The 24,357-nt window shown below is 40.3% G+C and overlaps 1 protein-coding gene across 1 annotated transcript; it reads right to left on the bottom strand.

The window, feature by feature from the left end:
- Positions 1-946: 946 nt before the first annotated feature.
- Positions 947-24,137, bottom strand: LOC146484975 (uncharacterized). Its single transcript, XM_085103854.1, has 3 exons — positions 24,013-24,137; positions 6,564-7,154; positions 947-5,979 (listed from the first exon to the last, which is right to left on the bottom strand). The coding sequence occupies exons 2-3, from the start codon at positions 7,144-7,146 to the stop codon at positions 1,631-1,633; spliced, it is 4,932 nt and encodes a 1,643-aa protein (XP_084959980.1). The 5' UTR covers positions 7,147-7,154; positions 24,013-24,137; the 3' UTR covers positions 947-1,630.
- Between the last annotated feature and the right edge of the window lie 220 nt (positions 24,138-24,357).

Genomic DNA, 24,357 nt, shown 5'->3' with positions numbered 1-24,357 from the left:
TTTTTACTTGAGGATTGCGTGGATTGAATTCCAAAGGAAAAATATCACGCATTTATGTCGGGCATGAAATGTAATGCGATACTTTGTTGAACAGATTTTCCTTTGTGAGATCGGCTTGCCCTACAGTAATTTTGTAATTTTAATTCCCAAAAAAACTTCACTTGCCCATCAGGCAAGTGATGGTTAGAATCCACTAGCCCGATCGCAAAATCCAGTAGCCCCGGACTATCGGGGACACGAATTGCATGACGTAGCTGCACATGGCGTGCTTCTATGAACTTTGAATAAAAAAACACGTGATTTTTTTTAATCGGCGCATCAGAATAATCGGCCTGTAGAAAATAATTTGACCATCATTTTTATAGTACAAGAATGGTTATTTTTCGTTACATAATCGGGCAGATATAATTTCTTTTAGCTTTCAAGGAAGTTTCCGTAGCCGTCTAAATTTCAATTACTATGTGTCATTTGCATTCACGAGTTGGCTCACAGGAGCCTTTGATTAAAATTGGACTCTCTAAAATGCAATTTCCTGAATTCCCTGGACCGAAATGCTCACAGAAAATGAAGTATTTGATTTGGCAGTTATAATTAACAGTTTGGGCGCAATTAACAGGAATTATCTCTTTTTTTCCGATTGTATGAGTTACGTAAGTAAGCAAAATAGTCTACTCTATCTTTGATTAATGAATGCAAAACAAACCGATTTTCACACTTAAAAAGATTTTTTTGTTTTTTGGTGTGAACTACCGGACGTTACATATCAAACAACCGGACGCAAACGAAATCCCTGGTCACTTACTATCATTACAAGCCTTAAGAACTTTCGAACGAACCTTTTTTCAGGCTAGTCTGAACTAAAGATCATTTCTTCGCTTTTCAGGCGGACGCAATTGTAACTTGAAAGGAAGTGATTCCGAAAAATCTACAACAAGTTACACCGTCACGAAACAATTAACGTGTTTATTATTAGGACACTAACACAAATATTTAACTCAAAAAATAAAATCAGTCCAGTTGACATGAAAATAATCTTTGGTACAACGCGCGTCTAAAAAATCTCTAGGTAAGACTTGGAAACTGAATTAACAAAGTACTTCAACGTAGAATGGGTACTCAACTGGCACAATAATGTGTTTTGAACAACAGCAGCCAAACTAAGTCACCTACAGGCTGTACCTAGTACATACAAGGGTTCCCTTAAATTCCTCTACGGGTAGTCACGAAGGACAAGTAGTCCCTTACATGCTATTGCATTACTTCCAACAAAGGATTAACGACTTTCCTTCTAATCAGCATTCACTTATGTCCGATATTCATGGGTCGCTAATATGTTGATCTCTGAAATTTAAAACACAACCTAGTATGTCGATCTTACACCATCCTGATGATTTGTAGGAGTCCAAGTTATGTAAAAAAAATATTGACCACTGTTAATAACCAATTCACGAGAATTGTGAACTACATGTAGTACAATTAAAGGTGAAACCCTTGTATTAGTCTTATAAGCTTATCAATTAAGTTCTTCGTTTAGACCGACAAAGGAATACAGACAACTGACAACTGTCGTTGGTTCGAGGATAGTATCTCACTCGCAGACTTTTAGGTCAAAGTCAACAATTAGCAACCTTCAGCGAGACCGTCGTTTTCCTTTGCTGGCTTTCGGCGGGTTCTTAAGCTCTATCGTGTCACCAACTTGGGCTCGAGGGGCATATATCAGTAGTTGCCCAAATTCGTGCATTGTTCTTTTCGCCCACTTGAGAGCATCTGGGACTTTCTCAAGGAGAAAGACCCGATGACAGAAAACAGTGAGATTCTTGGATTCTGAATCAAGATTAGCTAAAATGCAACCTGCTTTCATGTGCATCATGTGGTTTGGGAGATGACGCCCGTTTCTTAATATGAAACGGTGAAGAGGTCTGGAGTCGAAAAAAGTCCAAAGTTTCTCTTGTGGAAACGTTAGCAGACAGAGGCGACCGGGAGCTGAAACGTGCCGCAAGCTTGCATAGTCACATTGAGGACTCGAGGGTAAAGCAACAGGAAAAGTAACAACAACACATAGAGAAACGTCTGCTCTATTTCGATCATGTTTATGCACTGGGAGTGTTACGTTGCCTAGTTTTCTGAATTCACAACACCCCACGCAAACCTTGTTTGCTTCAAGAATGGATTTGCAGACAGGACTATGGAGAGCTTTAGCAGAGTCATAGCACTGCTTGCTACAGTACCTTGCAACATGGCAACTGGGGCATTCGATAAGTTCAATATCTGCCTGAACATCTTTGTAACATGCAGAACAGACATTTGGCTCCGTCTGCCACGCGTTGACAAAACCATCCGATACTCTATTGGCAACTAGCACAGGTGGGTTAAATTCCCTACTGGACTCACAAATTGGCCAGGAACGTTCAACGAAACTGACTAAGTAAGAGAAAACAGAAACCTCATGGGGCGCTGCTAACAACTTCTTCCGTTCATGGGGCGCTGCTAACAACTTGTTCCATTCCAGGTTCACTTGGCAAAGTTGAGCTGCAGACGCCGGAAAAATAGCAAGTCCGGAATTTTCTCTGAGCTCACATCTCTCAACCAAAACATTTCCTCTACCGTTTAACACGAGGTTAATTCCTCCGCAAAAGTTACCAAAGAGCTTGTTTTCTTTGCATTGTAAATTGCTTTCACAAGAGCCCACAATTCCCCAACCAACATTTTTGACAATAACATTGTTTTCCATCAATGCCTTGGTTTTGCTGTACAAAATGCCGTGCTTTTCATTGCCGATCAAAACGTTCTTCAACAAATTTCCCTCATTGCCAATGATCACGACACCAGACAACCGGTTGTCTGAAATGTTATTTTCTTCTAAGTGAAAATTTGATGGACAATCTATAACTAGGCCGTACAGGTTGTTACCTAGAACACTGCCATGAATACTAATTTGAGAAAAGGGTTCGTCTCCCTGAAGTGCAAACCCAGTTCCGTTACAAAAGTGGATTATTGATGACGTAACTAAAACATTTCTTTGCTCTTGTGATAATTTGTCAGATTTCACCACTATTCCCGAACAGTTGGCAGCAGCGATAACGCAATGATCAACGACCAAACTATGAATATCATGGGCCTCCATTAAGGCTTGAGGATTTTGCTCGCGTCTGGTAGCAAGCTCCATTTCTGCTCCAGGTGTCCTTCCCAGCGTTATCACGGGAACGTTTTCGGTGACAGAGAATTCTTCCACGGGTTTGTCCGAAGTCATCATAGCAGCCTCTCCTCTCGTTGTCGACAATTTAGCTCCGAAAGGAGAGTTCACAAATTCAATGTTTTCAAACAGAAAAGACCCCCGGGATAAATAAACCCCTCTGGTGCAATATAGCGACGCGGGAGGGCCAGGAGGACAAACAAAATAATACTGTCCACCCAGAACTGACATCTCTCTCAAATCATAGCACCCTTTTGCGACTATAACGGTTAGGGGGCAATTGGAAAAGTCATTTCGCACACTAGAGAGTCCTTCTAGGTCTCTCAGATCACTCACTTCGGACACGAAACGGTACTCTATTTTATCAAGTAATCCAGGAAATTTCTTTTGCAATTTTAGGATGTCATCTGACTTAGAATGACCAAACTTGAAAAGAAGCACTGCCGTTGCAGCTTGAGCTCTGGAAGTGAATTCGGTCCTACCGCTTTGAACGAGCTTACAAATTGCATATGCCTTCCAGTAGTATCCACGGTAGTGCTGCGTGTCTACGCATATTGACGCGTTGAAGTCGTCAACAGCCATCTCAAACTTCCCCATTTTCAAATACGCACTGCCACGGAGACAGAGGATCTCCCCAACAGGACCTAAGTGGGACTGTACGTCACTCATGGTTCCAGAAGAAAGGCTGAAATTTGATACGTTTATAATGTCAGTACATAGATCAGCAGCTGTTTGATAATCTCCCCTGACAAAGGCTTCCCTTGCCTTAGGTTCAATCACGTCGATTGCTTCTAACAGTTCTTTAGCTTGATTGTTATGTCCTGGGATGTCAGATAAACCACTGTCGCTGGCATCACCCTGACTTCGAAGTGTTGTTAACAGGTTTAAAAAAGGTTCCCATTCTACACTGGATTGGAAGACTCTTGTTACCTTCGATAGGTCACCATCTTTGTAATAACGAATGGGTTCCTTTATTGCACTGAAAATTTCCAGGACTACCTGTTGTAACCTGTAACCCAAGCTTCCCATTCCAACGTAATAGCAGTACAGAGCTGCTTCGAAAAAGAGCCTAGCAGATTCTTCACTAAAGTACAAAGGCTTTAAAGAGGAACATCTCAGGAGATTACATACAAGGTGAAAAGCATTCAATGGCAGCTTTTTCCAACGTTTAGCATCGAAGGCGGTCTCTAAAAAAAATGAGTGCGTACGCTGAGACCATTCCAAGCGATTCCTGATTTTGTTTACAGAGGCCATCTTGTAACTTAAATCATAAAGAACGCCTGTACCACTCGCACAATTTCGGAATGCATGGTGCATCATTCTTATAGCAGTGGACAAGACTTCGTCAGCTTCCCCTTCACCATCACAGCGATCCCTTAAGGTCTCTTGGACGAGGCGGTGGATGCTCAGTGTATCATCCGACCTCCGCTTGAAAAGTGAAAACCGAACCAGTAGATCAACAATTTGTTCTGCACCAATTGGCATTTTCAGACGATTCTTCAAGTTTTCATTTTCAACATTTGGGGCGCCAATGTTGAAGATATCAATGGGTATCTCGTCTGGAGAAAGATATGCTGCAATTTTCATAACGAGTGAGGCTGCTTTTCCAAGTCCTTGATCCTTCTCTCCGCTTGCAATATAGTTGAAGTTGAGAAGCCACGTAGTCTGCACTGCCAAGCGATCCTCACTGTAGATCTCTGTACTTGGTTCGGCACTTTTTGCATTTAAAAGTGCGGACTTTTGGGAATAATACTGCTGGAGGTATGACTGAATAGAGCATTTGAGAGCTTTAATATAAGCCGCGGCTTGCTCTAAGGCTAAAGGCAATCCACCAAGTTCTTCGGCAAGGTCTTTATCTCCTTGGTCCTGATCGTCACAATTAGATGGTAATCCTGCGCGTTTCTTTAGGAACTCAACAGCTTCATCCAAACTAAAAGGACCTAACTCAAAACAGTTTTCAGAGGGAAGACGAAGGTCCTCACACAGCCTTTGGGAATTTCTACGGGAAGTAACAAGAATGTCACATGACGTTTTATTCTTCCACTGGCCAAGAAGAACTGTCCTTGCACAGAAGCTCAGTTCCTTTTGATCCATGTTGTCTACAAGCAGCAGCCACTTTTTCCTCAGATTACCAAGCCACGAGAGAGTTTCACTCACCACTTGTTCAAACGGTTTTGCTTCTTCATGCTGATTAGTCTGAGCACTAACAACGAATTCCCCATAAATTCTCTGAAAAGAAGCCCTCATCAATTCATCGCTCTCTCCACTTACCACGAATATGCCCCCAGGGTAGAGCTCCAAATTCCGCCAAGCATACTCAAAAGCAAGAGATGATTTTCCACACCCTCCAAGACCACAAATCCCACGAACATTGCCCTTCCTTCGTGCAGCTCCAGAGACATTCGGTGTAGTGTTGGTATCTTCAAAAGCTATTCTGAGGGCCTCCAACTCCTTTTTCCGGCCTGTAAAATATTCATTTCTGTCCAACGCACCGAAGAACGTTGGTTGCTTTGCATGCTCCTCCCTCTCTTCAGACCCACAACTAAGATCCGCTAGCTGTTTCTTCAAGATCTCCACTTCATGCTCCATTTGTTCAAATTTTTGAGGAAGTTCCAGTAGCTGATCGAGGGAATGCTTGATATCCAGGAGTTGAGACTCCAATTCGTCTCTTTGTTCTTTGTACTGGCAAACAAAGTCATTCAAACTTAACGAAAGTTGAGACACTTCATTCTGAACCAAGGTTAATAACGAAGGGTCTACAGGAGAATTCCCACAGAACGCTACGCCTGTAAAGAGGACAATAGTTGAAATATCAATAAGACGTCGTTATACTCAGATTGACCATATTAAGACTTTCTTAAAACCTAAAATCTGGTAACTGTCGAATAGTTCGGCTAAGAAAATAGCTTATGATGAAGGGAAATATGAGAAAAAACATTGTTACAGCTGGTTTAATATTCAGTTTCTAATTCATTGCATCTATTAGATTCTAATGATATAAAAAGAAAGAAATGCTATACATTTGTTTGCCAGAAGATTGGTCGTGTGTGCGTTCGTAAATTTTGGTAGGTTTGTGTCAAGGTCTCTGACAACTATTCTTACCGCATCATTTTCTTGGACAGAAAATTCTGCTTCAGGGCAACAAAACTTTGTTGAACACCCCTCCCCCTCCCGGGGGTAGTGAAGATCTCGTAGTTCAATAAATACTTTATGTTATCGAATTCAAAGATATTGAAGTGATGTCATCGTAAGCAGGAGCTATATTATAATAACCATTAAAAGCTGTCAACTGCACAGCGATCACAGTAAAGACTAAATAACCACAGACTTAAAACATTGATTATAATGTACTTGAAGAAAATATGTAAACCTTTAGTTTCCCACTCGTTCAACTCTGACAACAGTCTGGCCTCATCAGCAGGTGGTAGACCGATGGATTTAACAAACTGCTGCATCTCCTGAAAGCAGCTCTGGAACTTCGCTGCATCCCAGTCGGTAAAGTTACAGTGGGCCCACTCATTTCTCACATGGTCTCTCACCGCCTTGGCTGATGTTTGTGTGGCAGCAGAAAACACTGGCACTTCACCAAGAAGCAAAAGGACAGCAGAACCATCGCACTTCCCATCAAATGCACTGAACTTTGCCATGAAAGGCTGGACGTACAGTTTGGCAAAGTCAACATGACTTGTTACTCTATAGTCAAATTTGGAAAAGTCATATTTTCCAGAAGAGAGTTTGTGGTTACTGTTGCTGTTAATGTTCTCATATTTCAGATTTTTGGGATGCTTCTTCAGAACTCCAGGTGCAGTTTGCACATGAATGTTATGGCTCGATTTTAAGCTCTGATATTCTGTCTGCAAAGATTGTTCCACAAATGGACGAATTTGTGGCACCAGCTTATTGAAGGCGATTCCAGCAACCAGCCAACGCTTCTGGTCTTCTGAAATGTTCATTGCATTTCCTACAGGGTTATTAGAAAATGAAAAAGTTTAGCATTTATTGAGGTTACTTATTAATCTTCATTAGCATAAAATGTCTGACACATGCTGGCCTGGCTTATACACAGAATGCAAACATGAGCACTACCATAAGCACAAGACAAATATCAGCATATGTAAACCTGATTTGAGACAAATCACAGCGCTCACATATAGCTGCAAGCTCAACGTGGATCACAACAGTTTTCTGTACTTCCAAACACTTATATTACAATTTGATGGATCACTTCTACCATTCTTGAAGAGTCGAATACTTCAATAATGGTATCAGACAAATCCCTTATTATTGGTAAACAAGTTATGGTCAGGTTCTTTTTTTGCATAATGGGTTACCATAGCAACAGTATAACCTATTTAGAACACCCCTTATTTTATTTTCAAGTTGTTATGACTCAAAGACAAACTAGCTCAATGTTCAGCACCCACTCTTTTATTATGGAACCATAGTTAGCACGATGTTCAGATCCAACTTTTGGCAAAGTTTGCAAAAAATGTGTAGGAGGGTTGAGAGCCACCTTAAATTTGTGAAAACTTTACATTAATGAATTTTTTTACAAAATGCATTGAAGATTTTTATACATGTTCAACCAAATCACCTGTATCAGTTGCCTGTAATCAAGCCAGGGTCACCCAGCTGAGCTTTCACCTATGTTTTCAAAAATACAAACTAAATGCCATCAAAGCTTTATAGAAGTTTTGAAAGGAATTGGGGCCCCATATTTTTCAAAATTTGTCAATAGATCTGTTCATTAGATTACAAACATCATTGGGATCAACGTTTTTACAAGTTTCAATAAAGGTTTTAATCCTGGCAAAAGCATTTGAAAACAGCTGATACAAAATATTGCATTGTTTATACAAGCTTGAATACAGTCAATTCTCTCATAAGCGACCACCCTTGGGGCACAACAAAGTGGTTACTTAGGGGAGGTGGTCGCTTACGGAAAAAAAACAACAAAATAAGTCTAATACTGAATTGATTAGTTAATTACATAAAAATATTACCTTAGGAGCTAAAATTAGGCAAAAAGAAACGAATGTATTTGATTTTTTTCACATCTATTCATTCTTGTGATGAAACTTTGTATAACATTTTGGAACAGATCACCAAATAACAATTCTCATTTACATGCAGATCTAATTATAGCCATCTTTTCTGTCTTTAAACTGTCATTATGTGTCAGCAGTTCGGAGTGGCGTCATTAAAAATTGAACTTTTGTCACTTCTCAGTTATGATTTACTAACGATTATACGTGATTATGTTGGGTGGTCGCTTACCGGAAACAGAAAACAAAAGAATATATTAAGTAATTTGTGGCCTAAAATTTGAGTGGTGGTCATGAGAGAGCTCTTGAAACAGTATTTAACTGAGAAACAAAACGGTTGTTTATGAAGTGGTCACTTACGTGAGGTGGTCCCTCACGAGAAGTGGTCGCTATGAGAGAGTCGTCTCATAAGAGACGCTGTCTTTTAAGAGACGCTGTAGAGAATGTTTTTCCAATGCATTCTTGGATTTACAAATAAATCGTTTTCAGGTAACAAAACCTTGATTATCAAAGAAAAAGTATGATTTTGAAGAATTTTTAACTGCTGGTTATTAATTTGGCCTGCCACAACATCATTTCATTGATAACTCTGATATAGCCCAGGTGGGCAGGCCAATGCTTTAGCTGAACCATGGGTACCCTAGTCACCCATCCTCCATATAAATAGGCCTTAAAAACTCTATCAACAATAAAATTTTAACACATTATGTGACAGAACTTTGGATAAATGAAAGAATCTTATATGATAGGGTGGGCTACAGTGAAACTTCACTCCCACAAATGGACCAATTCATGAGACATGTCACTGCATAAAGTGATGTTCTGTGATGTGCTGGAATCTCAGCCATCAGTAGAAATTTTAGCCATTGCTCAGCTACCAGCCTAGGCAGGGGTCTCACCTACATTAGCAATATAGGTATACATGGTGTCAAAGGGTATGCTGTTTTAACTGCTTTGGTGCTAAATAAGGGATGGATTTTTGGTCTGTGTGGTTCCAGAAAATATCCACACCCCCACCACAAAGGGAATTTCACATAGGACCCCCACTTTCACGAGGTTTTTTAACCTCCCCACCGCTTCGGAAATTCCTCAAATACATACTACACCCCCAGCCCCCTCTGGAAAAAGTTTTCTTTCGAAAGAACGCTCCAAAAATCACTTTGGTGTGTACATTATATTACAGATATATCAGAACTGCCTACACGAGCCCAAAATCTGTGTTATTGAAGAGCACATGTGCCATTCAATTTCACAGACGTGGTGAATACTCATATTAGTACTACCCTCAATACTAATTAACAATTAGATTATAAGCTCAAGATTTCTATCGCATGATAGCATGCATGGAAATCGAGAGTGAATAATCTATTGTTTTAGTAGAAATCTACTAGTCGTTCAAAACATAACAAGTAAATTATCCAAATCCTCCTCACAGACACTTTGAAAACGCGTAGAAGCGGGCTGAATTTTGTTGACAACCGCTACTCACTATCTATCACAGAATATATAGCAAGTAGCATAGCCAATCAGAGAACGGCATTCGTGATCGAACACTAGTTGATTTATAGTAATTATGTTTACCTGCGATCAGTCACCTCAAACTTTACCATTAGCCTCGCTGAAGCTTTTAAATCTAAAATTTGGTCTTTAGTGGTGGGTTAAAATCAACCCGCATCCTCACATCTATATTTTCTCAGTGCAAACCAAGGTTAAGACCAGAGGGGTGCCAAGGCATTCTATGGATGACCACTTATTGCAAAAAATGTATTTAACTGTCAAAAAAGTTATTCACCACCCCCCTTGGAATCCCAATTAAGCCTGGCGAAGTAACCCAGGTCATTCTTTCAACTTTCAAAGTCTAGCTCATTTTTAAATTCCCACCCCCTCGGGGAAAATAAAAAAATAAAAAAAACAAATGCCTCTTCTTGAGGGACAAATTTTCTGCTTCAATAAATCATTCTTCAAGCTTGATCAAAGAAAGATCTGTACTTCTGTACTTTTTTAGACCTGATGAATTTTTACCGTGTATAAATAAAGACCACTTTCTTAGGCCAGGTTCATACGTCGAATTTCTGCCGTGTTGAAATCAATTCAATTAAGTGCGGCAGAAATGCGACTGTTGATTCAGAGGTCGCACTTGTGCTGCACTGAATTCAGAGTTGATACTGCAGTGTCTGTCGGTCAGCAGAAAATATGATAAAGCTAGAGTATCCAACATGGCGGACGAATATACGCGGGACCAAAATATTCTCCTTACTGTGCACTTCTTCATCAATGTCATCATCAGAGCTGCAATAGCTCTCCTGTAGTACTTCCATGTGGTTTTCTGCAAAGATTTTCTCTACTTAAGGACGGTGCCTACTAATACAGAACTATTTTTGTGCGGTTTATGACTGTGCGGGAAAAGCAGACCTTTGCAAGGGCTATTGGAATCCAAAAAGAAAATTGGGGGTAACCACGCATTTTTCAGAGATAATGAAGCAACAATATTTCTAAAAGGCGCCAAAATATAAAGAAATGTATGGCACTTTTTCCCAAATTGAAGCTTAATTATCTCTGAAAAATGCATGGTTACCCCCAATTTTCTTTTGGGATACCAAGAGCACTTGCTAAGTTCTGCTTTCTCCGCATAGTTTTAAACCGTGCAAAAATGTCCCTGTATTAGTGAGCACTGCCCATAGGAAACCCGAGTATCTCAAGATGCGCAGAACGTATGCGCAGTAACAATAGTAGGCACCGTCCTTAAGATGAGCTTTCTTCTTCGATGGAATCGCGCGGGTGCCATGACGCCATTTTGGACGGTCAGCCTTGATTTACGCATGCTCAATACATTAACATAATGTATGTAAATGTATGAATTCGGTTCAACACAGCAGAAATGCGACGTTTGAATCGGCGCTGCATTACTGCCCAATTATTAATGCGACAAGCCCAGTCGAACGTACGGCAGAAATTCGGCAGCTGATTCAGACATCGAATTTCTGTCGAATTTAATTAGTTTAATTGAATTCCACACGGCAGAAATTCGACGTATGAACCGGGCCTTACTGAGATATATATCAATGTCACCTTCAAAAACTTACATGAAAGACCCTTTGAGTGCACCATTCAAAGAAGCCCTCAACTCCCCCTTCAAAACAGGAAAAACCAATGCACAAATTTTGTCAGACCAAAACATAAATAAATTTGGTTGTAAAGTGGGGGGGGGGAGGGGGGGAAGAATTGTACTCAAATCACAGACATGTTTTTGCAAATGCTTCGCTCCACTGTTATAGTGCATTTGAATAACGTGGGAGCTCAGTGGTTTCCTCCTTTTGATAACAGCAGTGTATCGACTGTTTTAGATTTACCATTACATGCGAGGCAGTGTGTAGTTCAAGCTAAAAACAAGGTGTTTATGCCACACTTAACCTCATGACAATTTAAACAAAAAGGCCATAAGTGTGTTTTGTGTTCTTTAAAGGTCTTAGAGACAACTTTCTTTGTAAGGGTAAAAACAAAAACATCCAACTATAGAAACCCTGTCTGAACAAAGGAAACCCCTGTGAAGGGTGTGCGGAGTTTGTCCTCCCAGCCCCCCCCCCCCCCCCCCCCCTCCGACATAAAAATCCAAGATGCGGCCCTGGTTTGCCAATAGGGATGGGGGAGGGGTGGAGTTCTTGAAAGTTCTACAGCTGTAATTGATTGGCATATTGGTAGGGGCAGCAAAAGAGTTTCCCTGGCGCATGATGGACACAAACGGTTAGTGTGACACATAAGAAAAAATTAGCCGCTAATTAATATGCGAAAACAAATTTGCAACAAGCTGCATGATTTGCTATTTTACAAAAATGATTCACCTTTTACGTCATAATTTAGTGATGTTCCTTGATATGATTTGGAAAATTTAAGAAGGCCAACTTTCAAAATTATTGCTCTAAATAGAAGGCAATAAACAGTGGCAGCCAGAGCCATCAGCCTTCAATCTTTGTGGTAGGTGCAAAATCATAGCAAGAGACATTAGTTAATGTAGTTGATATTTGAACAGGACCCTCCCCATGTCTCTTCAGTGTTACCTACTTCTGTAAACATTTTTATTTATGTATAGGAACCTACTTATAAATTACCAATTGAAAATAGAATTGAAATATTAAAACAAATTTAGAGTATTCCAAACTTACTTTCCATGGATTTAAACCATACTTTGAGCAGTGCAAATAAAAACTGTCATTTATTAATTTTACTGTGAAAGGAAAGGGGGGAGGGGAGGGAGGCTTAATAATTTTCTTCCTGTAAAAAAAAAAGGGGGGGGGGGGGGGGGCTTATTAGATGCTTAATGCAACCCAGCCCTACACAACTGGTAATTTCAACAGAAAATTCTCACACAGATTTAACTTGGATTGATTTCCTAAACATTGAAAATTATTAAAAATCTTAATAATACTAAAACTTGAAATAATGGATAAGGATTTTTTAGTCATGGAAGCCTATTTCTGATCATTTTATCACTTGATATTAACACCGTCAGCTACTAATAAATTATTTTAATGACAAGGTAATTTTGCAATCAGAAAGCTCACTTTCTTTTTCTTAGTTGAGAGTACATGCAACAGAGAAATTCACAACTTTTACATTTTTGTACATATTTAACAACTTTTCAATCTTAATAATAACAATAATAATAATAATTATTATTTTATTATTTTTATAGCGCAAAATTCATTAATAGATGATCTAACGCACTTTACAAATTGATAAAATGAAATCTAACTAATAGTACTATTATTTACATTTAATATACTGTAAAACTTGTATAATTAATAAAGAAAAAATCTTCATTGAGAATGTCAACACCTCTTTCATTTTCACTTTTTCCCAAAATATTCATGAGGGGTCAATATTTCTTATTTTCCCAAGGCAAGATTAGTTTGAGACACATCTCATTTTTGTTATTCATTTTTCTATTTCAAAACATGTTCACTTAACAATTTCCCTGAGGCTTCCATTTTCATAGTAAATACATCTAACTGTAGTAACCGAAGGGTTCTTTATATAATTGAAGACACGAGTGAAGACACAGACATCCGTTTAACTCACTGTATTATACCATGTGCTTTCTGCTTACAGTAATCATGTGATACGTATCATGTATTGCATAATCATGCACTATCATATTACTACATTCCTCCCTTTTCAGTACATTCCTGTACAAATCGTGAATGTAAAAATAATCGACCAAGATCTCTTATTACTAAAATATAATCATAGATGATTCGTGCGATTACATAACAGTAACAGTTTATGTCCAATGTCCGATCGGTGTCCTAATTCTTAGCTATTCTCTCACGTGTTTCTCAAATTCTAATTGTCATTGTTCAAAATCTCTTAAGTGTCCTTCGAAGACTGATCTAGGCCTTCTGTTGGATCGCCTGAGTGGTTCCGGTGCGGCCTGGTTATGTTCTGCATCGTTGCTAGCTGCATCCACCCTCTGTGCTGCTATTGCTGGTGGTTGTGGGAGATATGCAGGTGGTATCTGTGTTTGAGGTTGCGTTCCTGTTTCCCTTTCGTTGGAATCGGTGTTGCTGGTATTGCTTTTGAGACGTCTGAATTTTGATTTGTCTCGGCAAATACTTTTGCCATCAGTTAACCTCTTGGCGATGATGGTTGATCCCTTCACCTGGGTCACGACATATATGTGCGGTTCGTACGGCGTCTCAGCTTTTCGTTTCTTGTCTCGCTTTACGATGACTGCTTGCCCGATGTCTAGGTGCAGTTCCGTCGCTCGGTATCGCTTGTCGTGGTATTGCTTGATTCGTTCTTTGTAGTTTCGGTCGTTGACTCTGACTTCTTGATCCTGTGTTGGTATGGATGATGGGAAGTGTTCAAGTTTCGTCCGGATCTCTCTGTTCATCATTAGCTCATAGGGTGTCTTCCTGGTTGCTGGGTGTGGTGTATCCCTGTATGTTTGGAGCATGTCGTAGGTTGCTTCGCGTACATCTATCCCTTCCTGTTTTGCGATTGTCGCTATCTTGTTTACGAGCTTGTTAAAACCTTCGACTTGGCCTTGAGCTTTCGGATGTTTGGGTGTGATCTTCTTGTGACTGAATCCCATTTCTGTTGCAAGTGTCTGGAACTCTTTTGAGTTAAATGGCGGTCCATTATCGGTTTGCACTGTCTGTGGTACCCCATGTGTGGCGAACATCTTCTTCAGTTTTCTTCGGACTGGTTTGATAGATGTTGAGCTGATGAACTCTGCTTCTGGGTATCTTGAGTACTGGTCGGTTACAACGAGTACATATTCGCCATTAGGAAATGGGCCACAGAAGTCTGCCTCGACGGTGTTCCACGGTCGTTCTGGCAGTTCCGTCATCTTGGCGGGTTCAGTGTGCTGAGTGTTGGTGGTCACTTGGCAGCTGAAGCATGTGCTAACAATATCGTCGATGCGTTTGTTCATGCTGGGAAACCAATACTTCCGTCTGAGAAGTTCTTTTGTTTTTGAAATGCCTAAGTGTCCCTGTTTGTGAGCAATGCTGACAATCTTGTCTCGCAGTGATTCTGGTGGGATAATCCTGTTGAGCCTCAGCAGGACTCCTTCGGATTCGTAAATGTCTGCTCTTACGTCGTAGTATGGTATCAGGTCTGGATCGTTTCTATTCCATTTCCCTGTTTCAAGTGCTATCTTCAACTTCTGCAGCACTTTGTCTTCTTTACTTGCTGATCGGATAGTGTCCATGACTATCGCGTGGTCTGCGTCAATGACTGCTTTGACGTAGCCTTCATGTTTTGTTTGCTGGACCTCTGGTAATGGGTGTCGGGAAAGGTAGTCAGTCATATTGGATTTCCCCGGTATATGTACTGCAGTGAAGTCTAGGTTCTGCATCTTCATCACTATTCGCTCTATTCTTGGTGGTAGCTTTGCAGTTGGATTATTGAAGAGTGGGAGGAGCGGTTTGTGGTCAGTTGCTAACTGAAAGTGCTGTGCTCCAAGTAGATACATGTGTAACCTGGTGGTGGTAAACTCTGCAGCCAGTGCTTCTCGTTCTATTTGAGAGTACCGTTTCTCGGTGTCTGTTAATGATCTGCTAACAAAGTGGACTGGTTGGTAACCATGTTCGGTCTTTTGGAACAAGCCACCTCCAAGGCCAGTTGGGCTGCCATCGCATATGACCATGGTTTCTCGACCTGGCTTGTATGGGATGAGAACTGGTGCTGAAGTAATTGCAGTCTTCAGATCTTCGAAAGCAGTTTGCTGAGCTTCGGTCCATTCAAAGCTGTGTTCCTTCTTTGTGAGTCTTCTCAACGGTTCGCAGCGGCTGGAAAAGTTGCTGATGTAACGTGATAGATAGGCCATCATTTGCAAGAATGACACAAGCTCTTCTTTAGATTTCGGTGGGTTGCATTCGCTGACAGCTTTGACTTTACTGGGACTGGGCTTCAATCCTTCGGCAGTGAACAGGTGCCCATGAAAGTCGATGGTTGATTTTCCAAATTCACACTTCTCCTTACGTAGGGTAAGGTTGTGGAGCGTCAGTCGTTGAAGTAAAGCTGCTAAGTTGGCATTGTGGTCATCCCAGTTGGTTCCGCCAATCATGATATCGTCTCGGTTGTTAAGGACTCTTGGTATTCCCGAGATAATCTTGCTCATTTCAGCATCAAATAAATCTTGGCTGTTGACACCTCCAAACGCGAGTCGCTTGTAACGATAGTTACCCCATGGACTTGAGAATGTCATGAGTTTTCTTGATTCTTCGTCTAGTGAGAACTGGTGGTATCCGTGGTTCATGTCAAGTTTACTGAAGACTTTGCAATCTTTGAAAGTGGTGATGAAGTCCTCTGTGATAGGCGCTTGTACTTGTCTTGTGCGCTCCATGGACTTATTCAGTACTCTTAAGTCAAGGCTGACACGGATGTCGTTGGGTTTTTTTGGTTTCGGTTGGACAACCAGTGGTGAGCACCATGTGATGGAGTCATGTTCTGGCACCTTTTCCATGATGTCTCTCTCGACAAATTCTTCCATTCGGTGACGTAGAGGTTCCATCAGGTGGTATGGTACTCGGCGGGGCTTTTGTGCGATCGGTTTCGCATCTTCTTTAAGTGGTAAATGGATTTCGATGTCTTGTCCATCTCTTCTTGCTTTGCCAATGCCTCTAAATCTCTCTTCGTGCTGAAAGAGAATCTTGTTAAGATCTTCATTTCCGGTTTGGATCTTGTGGATCTTCTGTAATTCTTCTCGATTTGGTTCTTTCAGTCCTCCTGTCGCGTCAAATTGGATCATTCCCAGCTCTTCCAGTGTTTGTCTTCCGAGTAACGGTAGGGAATCGATTGTTCCTTGAATAACGGCGATTGTCGCTTGTGTTTTTCGCGTTTTGTTTTCTAAGGTGACGTCGCATTCTCCAATAACTGGTAGATCTTCGGTGAGTGTTTTCAGCTTGATCTTCGTGTTGCGTAATTTAACCTCCGGCGTTACTCGTAGCAATTCATTGAACTGGTGTTCGTCCATGACGTTTGCATCGGCGCCTGTATCCGGTTCAACTTCTATTTTGGTTCCATTGATCCAAATCTCGCATTTGTTTTTCTCAATGGTGTCCTGTGCTGTACGGTGTACGTGCATGTGCTGTACGAGTCTGGCGATGTCCTCATCGAAAGAGTCTTCGCTTTCTGAAATGTCGCGTGCATCTTGTGCATCTTGTTCAACGTGTCGAACTCGTCTTCGGCGGTGTTGATGATCTGTCGGCGGTCTTGGCTGTCGCGGCGCGTGCTGAAAATCTTCTTTCTTGTCATTTCGGCGACCCGATCTGCCACCTTGTTTATCATCTGAGCGGTATCTTTGATCCGTGTTACGGCACATTTTGGTGTAGTGGTTACGTTTACCACATTTGTAGCATTTAGCTCCGTATGCTGGGCAATTTCCTTTTCCATGTTTTGAACCACAGCGGGGACACATACCATTGTTGTCACGCTTGTAACTTTTGACTTGTTTAACTTTGTGTGATTCCGTTGTGTCCTGGAGTTTCTGGTCGATTTCGTTTGCTTGAGTAGTGGACTCTTCTTCTATGGCTGCTTCATCCAAGATCTGGGACAACGTCCAGTTATTGCAAATTGTTTTTACTCGTAAGCGGCTGTTTGTCATCGTCTTGATAAGATGGTCTCGGATTGCATCATCTTCGTCGGTGAATTCGCATTTCTTTGCTATCTCTCGTAGTCTAGCGTAATATTTCGCCATGCTCTCATCGATCTGCTGAGAAAGGTTTCCAAACTGGAATCGTGCATAGTCCTTGTTTTTTCTTGGTAGGAAATTCTTGTCTAGTTTCCGAATAAAGCGCGAGTAGACATCTTCGCCCTCGTGTTGTGCGGGTAGATCCGGGAGGGAATCTTCTAAATCGGCAATCTGCGGTCCACCATAGATAATTAAGCCATCTTTCTTAACTTCTGGATCTGTTAATCCGAAGAACCTGAATTGTCTCTCTATATCCTTTTTCCATTTCGCCCATCGCACGGCTGTGTCGTTAGCATCATTTGAGATGGTGAACGGACGGATGTTTAATTGACGATTCACGACTGTGATGTTTTGTTGCGGATTTGTGCTCGGACCAGGATTATCGGTTTCTTCTGGTGGAGCCATTGGCTGATGTTCTTCTACTCCTTTCTTCTTTGTGGGATCCTCGTCGCCAATGTAGTAACCGAAGGGTTCTTTATATAATTGAAGACACGAGTGAAGACACAGACATCCGTTTAACTCACTGTATTATACCATGTGCTTTCTGCTTACAGTAATCATGTGATACGTATCATGTATTGCATAATCATGCACTATCATATTACTACAATAGTAAATACATCTAATCCAGTAACTCTCATACTGACAACCTGAAGCAATTTTTGACTTACAAAAGCCATATCAGAAATCAAAACAAACTGTGAAGGGCAAGCCAGGTTTAGTATGCTTTACAATGCAAAATTGCAACCCCTCCCAGGCTAACTGAAAGTCACTGAGCTAATTACAATAAAGCTGGTTTTTAACGAGTGGATTAATCACCAGGATTAGGAGTTAATGTGCTAGTTTTCTAACATACAGAGTTGATGTTTGTGGGTGTAAATATCATCATCATCATCACATCTTTATTTATCCTCGGATTTACAGAGTAGCTTAATGCAGCTAATATCTCCGAGCATTTACCCACCCATGCAAGAATATACACTCAAAGACAGACCACAACACTGGGAACTACGACCCCTACTCTTTGCAAACAGTGAGTAGGTTCTTTAACGTCCCACAGAGTTATTTACAAACAAGGGTTGTGAGACAGGGCCTACGGTTTATCGTCCTTATCTGAGAAGACTAGAAAGTCTAACCATTTGCAGATGTCAGAGCAATTTAAAGGCAGCACTTTCTCCTCAGTTATTTAAAGACCCTGAGTGTTGGTCCAGCCGGGGTTTGAACCCACAAACTATCGCACGGTAGTCCGGTACTCTACCAACTGAGCCAACCGGCAGTTGGCTCGGTTGTATATGTGTTTTTGGCCCGACTGCGGCTCATTTCAAAATGAGTTCTGAGAAGGACCAAAAACATATTTCATCCAAGAACATCAACTCTATTACTATTAACAATAATTTCAGAGGGCAATTTTATTTCACAAAAGGAATCAAATAAAATAGTGTAAACAATATCTTGAACGCTGCCGGCATTGCGTCACATAATTTTAGCTTAAAACTGAAATATCAAAAGAATCTTTGTGTCAAACTAGTCTCCAAAAGGAAAATAACAGAATTTTGGAAACAGCACAGCAATAGTCACTTACAAGTGATAAATTTAATTGTTCAATTGCTAAGCTGAGCGGGTTTTGACTGACAAAAAGAAATTTACATTCACCTGGCCTCTGGCCCTGGAGCTACCACAGGCATCATAAATTTACTTATTAATTTATTTAATTATTATACATTGAGGGACAAAACCCATGGACAATCAACAATAGGACACAAGGTGCCTTAAAAGGGTCAACCTCCAATGGTCAGTTGACACAACAGAAAACAGAGTATACAAAATACAATGATCTACAGAAGTGAACAGCATGTATACAAGGAGAAGACAAAAATACAAACAGAAGCAAGTTCGACAATATAATAAATTAAACACAATGATAAGTAAATGATGAGCACGTACGCAACTAAGGGGAAAGGAATAACAAGAACAGACAGAGCGGGCGTTAGGGCGGTGGCACAGAGGACAGATTATGAGCCATGTAGAGATGTTATTAACGTCATAAATGTTCTGCAGTCTATCAAAGAGGAGGGCTTTCAGAAGAAAGTTCAAGACATGTAGATTTGGTAAACGCAGTTTAATAGCCCATTGATTACCATGCCGGCTAAAACCAGCTATAACTTCGCGCACAACTGCATTTGGTTCATGCCTCCCCTAGAATGGATTTTTTTTGTCCCCCATTGTTCTCATTGTCTTCAGAAAGGACTGACCAATCAGAATCCATTTACTCCATATATATTTATAGGTCTTAGGGGGGACCTAAACAAAAGAGCTTGTTGTCTGCGCAAAACCATCTCAAATTTCAATTTTTGTCACCGCGTTGGCTGGACGGCTTAAGTTTTAGTCACCGATTTTCACGTTTTCAAAAAGAAAACACACCTTTTCAAAATGGTAAATCAGAGAAATAACAATGAAGAAATTGTGCTTTGAGTACAAATTGTTGTTTTATCCAGGCAACAAGCTACTAGCGGACATCTCAAATCATTATTCAGGCCACAGACTTTTCTGCAAACTAAATTTTCAAGTACTTCTGGGAATTTAACAGCTAAGCAATTACAGGTTTGATTGTGAATTTCTACTGAAATAATATTCTAATTGACCGATTCTTTGTATTTTGAAAACTTTAAAAAAATGTTTTTGAAAAACGTGCCCCGCACCAGTCAATAAATTCGCTTCAAAGTGGACTTGTAGTTCCTTCAAATCGCTTGCGTGTCTCTTGTCTCACATTTAGGACTATATCTGTTTCTTTCTTAGGTGTAATTAAACAAAGACTTTTCTGGATAAATGTTTCATTTAGGAAAGCTTTCTGTTTTTTTTTCTTTCTATTTTCATTGACAAAACATGACAACTGTGTAATCTTGCGTATAAGCAAACACCTGCCCTTGAAACAGATCAAATTTCATCGAAATTTTGGAAAATTTTACTTTCAAGTTTGTTCCTTTGGAGAATTTTTAATTGTTGAGAGAATGGACTATGTTAAAACTATTTTGTTTGCGGAATATACAGAGGTTCTTACACTTAGCTGGCTGAAAGGTAAGTTCACTAACCAGTGCCCAGTGGCTAACAAACTGTAAATCATGTTGCAGGTTTGCAACATCGTCCTGTTAGTTGATAACATTGTACATAGCAATTTGTATCATCCACAAACATATAGCAATACGAGAAAACGAAAGATAGCTAGGGAGATCATTAATAAAAAGGACAAAGAGTATAGGGCCAATCACATCTTTGCAGATGGCAGCGCTTGCAGCCAAACAAGAAACAAAACGGCCCTAACAGTTCAATGGTTTCCAGTTCTGATTGGCTGGCTATGTTATTTTCTTCTTTCTTATTGGCTCAGAGCAGTGGGCTAAATTATATTTTAGCCTGCAAAATGGGCTGCAATGCCCGACAAAATTATTATAATTGCAAATTTTTACCTGTCTTTACCTAAGTCTCTCTCAAGGCCTCCTATAAATGGCTTATCTAGCCAATTAATTCTAATTCGCTGGAAAGCTGGTATCTTTCTATTATTTCTCTTTCTGTCATCCCCCCTGAGATCAATGGCTCTTGGTAAGTTCATGGCCGGCGAACAGGTCATCTTGTTTGTTGCAACAAAAATATTGCTTCCAGTAAACTTTACAGGAAAATGAACGGGCAAGTTACCTGGAAAAATACTGGGATTGAAAAAAGCATGAGGGGCAATTTAAGAAACACCTATAAATTAAATTATTGGTGACTTCCCAGGCCAAATTAGTTACCGGAACTTTTGAGGAACAGCCGCCTCAGGTACCCAGGTCCACATAATTTTATGAAAAATGTCATTCCTGGAAAATGCAGGAAATGATATTTCCCCCAGATCCCCCTACAAGGTAATTATTTCTTTGCTCTCAAATTATTTAAAACATCGCAAAAAAAAAAAAAATCATCTACTTGTGCTGCTGCAAATTCCTAGTGAAAATCTGTGCAGTACTCTGACATTATGCCCAGAGGACGTCAAAATCCCGGGGGGAACTCCCATATAAATGTGATGGGGTGATTGTTGAAAATTTTGAAAAAAATCACTAAAAGGTGCCAGAATTCTGTTTTTGGTTCTTCAAAATAATTATTATTCAAAGCACCTTACCAGATTTTACATCACAAGAATGTAACTAATAATTTTTCTAATTATTAGCCATGAAGAAAACAAAGGTTGTTGTTGTTGACCCGGTCTTAATTTTTACCCCTAAGAGGTACCAATCAGTTGACTGGGATTTACTTCCTCTCATATTTTCTGCCTCAATACTGTAAAAGGTATCACCATACCTCCGATGGAAGTCATTTTAGATTTTAACACCCTAAGGGGTATATTTGGTACCAAACCAAGAATTTTAACCCCTAAAAGGTACAACAATCACCCTGTCACTTTTACATGGAGGTCCCCCACCTGTGGTGGCACTGGTAGCATGCTTCGTTGTTCCTACACTGTCATGTCTTGACTTCATCTGTGCATTATCAGAGTACAGACGCGTGGCCAAATGATAAGAAATGTTTAGGAATGTTGTCAGAGAGAATAATAACCAATAATTTTCAATAATATATCAAATCATTTGTGACGTACCCATTTTGTTAACCTCAAGATCTATGTTTATTTGTTTTCTTATTATCTTGAATATTTGAACTTCTTGCATATCTTTCTCTGAAATGTTTATATTGTTGTAAATATTTTTTAATATAGCACTGGCAAATAAAGAATAATTAATTGCTCATAAACTAACCATTAAACTTACTGCACGTATTCCTTATTTATGTGACATGTGATTTGCTTAAAAGTTCTCCGTGCTGCGTGATTTATATAATTGAAAATCTTAGCCTTACTGGTAAAAAAAAAAAACACCCCGCTCTTTTTTGAATGCATAATTTATAGACCCTTAGGATAGGATACACGGAACTGTTCAGAACACTGTACGAAATTGGGAAAGTCAGCTCACTTAAAGCCGCATTTGAAATTACTAATACCACCATCTCGAAAGAACCATCAAAAGTTGCTGTGCGCGTAAGGACAGATATTAAGGATGAAATCATAGGGGGCCCACACAATGTGTCTGTGTAGCCGATTGTTATTATATAGTAAATGCACTGGATTTACCGTTTGCTTCACCTACAGCGATATATCACTAACTATGTATATAAATCAATGATAAATAAACATTGAATTACCTTATCTGTGGTATATAGTCGTCCTTTTACCTCAAAAGTGGTTTTTTGAGCGATTTTGAAGGAGTTTGAGTTCGCCGTTGACTGTTCCATATATAAGAAGGAGAAGGGAAGAATCAAAGCTTTGAAAGGGTTTCAGCGCTGGAGCGATTTTTCCCCCAAAAAACGCATCACTCCGCTTTCAAACTTCACAGCATAAAGGTCAAAAGATTCAGGATTCTTCTCGTACCTTCCAATAGAAAATCTATCCAACCGGCCCAGAGCTAGTCCTCGAAGAAAACCAAAATCCCACAATATTCGAGCGACTGGAATGTGTAGCAAGATCCATACGTGCCAGTCACAAACCGTCCCCGCTGATTGCCCCTTTCTGACTGGACGATTGTCTAATTGGAAGGTACGAGCTCGAGAAGAATCCTGAATCTTTTGACCTTTATGCTGTGAAGTTTGAAAGCGGAGCGATGCGTTTTTTTGGGGAAAAATCGCTCCCAGTCCATTTCGAAGTGAATTTGTCAACCCGTGCATGGCACGTTTTTCAAATTTTCGCAAAAACAGAATAGTGTTTCAGTACAAATTCACGATCAAACCTGTAATTTTTCAGCCGTTGAATTCCCAGAAGTACTCAAAAATCTCGTAAAAGTCCGTGGCCTGAATAAGGATTTGAGATGTCCGCCCTCCGCTAACTCGTCGCCTGGATAAAACAACAATTTGTACTCAAGGCACAGTTTCTTCGCCGTTATTTCTCGGATTTCCGCTATCGAAACTGTTGAGTATTCCTTAGTATTTCTTCGTTCGATGTACCACTTCGAAAAGTTGTGTTTTCCTTCGGAAAGCGCGAAAATCGGCGACTAAAAAAATGGCCGACCCATGCAGCGACAAGATTACCTGCGCATGCGTTTTAAGGCCCAGACGGCAATTTGTGAATGAATGAGGAAAACAAAAACAAAAAAAAACGAAGGGCAATTTTCAACTTGGTCTCCCTGTGGGATGCCCAAGTAATAACAATCGGCTACACAGACGCAATGTGTGGGCCCCCTATGATGAAATCAAAGAAACATGATGTCGAACCGCAGCTACGTAGGTATCCCAAAACTGCCCTTAGTGGTATCCTCGTTCGCCTGGAATTTCAGTTAATTTTTGACAGTTTATGCTAGAGCTAAAATAGTGACGAACACAGTGACTCAATCCATAACATCGAATAATTGGGTGCGAACATTTTAGTTTTAGTTTAGCTCATGAAAACGCATGAACCTAAATAAATTTCCACCTGAGAAAACACATGGAAAACTTGTCTCACTGTAACATCTCAGCAGAAAGATCTGGAGGATGAAACTGAAAAAGAATTCAAAACAATGCCCACTTACCTTCGAGTTATCGGAAAGAAATGTTGAGCTTTTTACCACAACACATGAAAGCCACGAAAGCGAAGCACCCACTCGGAGGAAGCGAGGGTTTTTTCCCTATCCCATGAGACCGTTCGGAGGTACGTTACGTTTAGGCGCATGCACGACGTAAACTGGAGCGAGGGGAAAAAATTTTTGGCCCCGAAAAGGTTGAGGAAAGGAGATGCCAACTATTGAGGGCTCTTGGTATTACACAGTAGAGAATTGGGCAAACTGAAGTGACAGGGCGTGAAAACTCACTAAGTACCCGACAAAGCGCTTGGGTCATGTGAGTGTTAACAAACTGAAAAAAGAAAAAATAATAAT

This window comes from Pavona decussata, unplaced genomic scaffold (genome assembly GCF_977016875.1).
Source record: "Pavona decussata unplaced genomic scaffold, jaPavDecu1.1 SCAFFOLD_28, whole genome shotgun sequence".
Lineage (NCBI taxonomy): Eukaryota > Metazoa > Cnidaria > Anthozoa > Scleractinia > Agariciidae > Pavona > Pavona decussata.
Note: the sequence above shows the minus strand (reverse complement) of the source record. Positions and strands in the feature narration are given on the sequence as shown.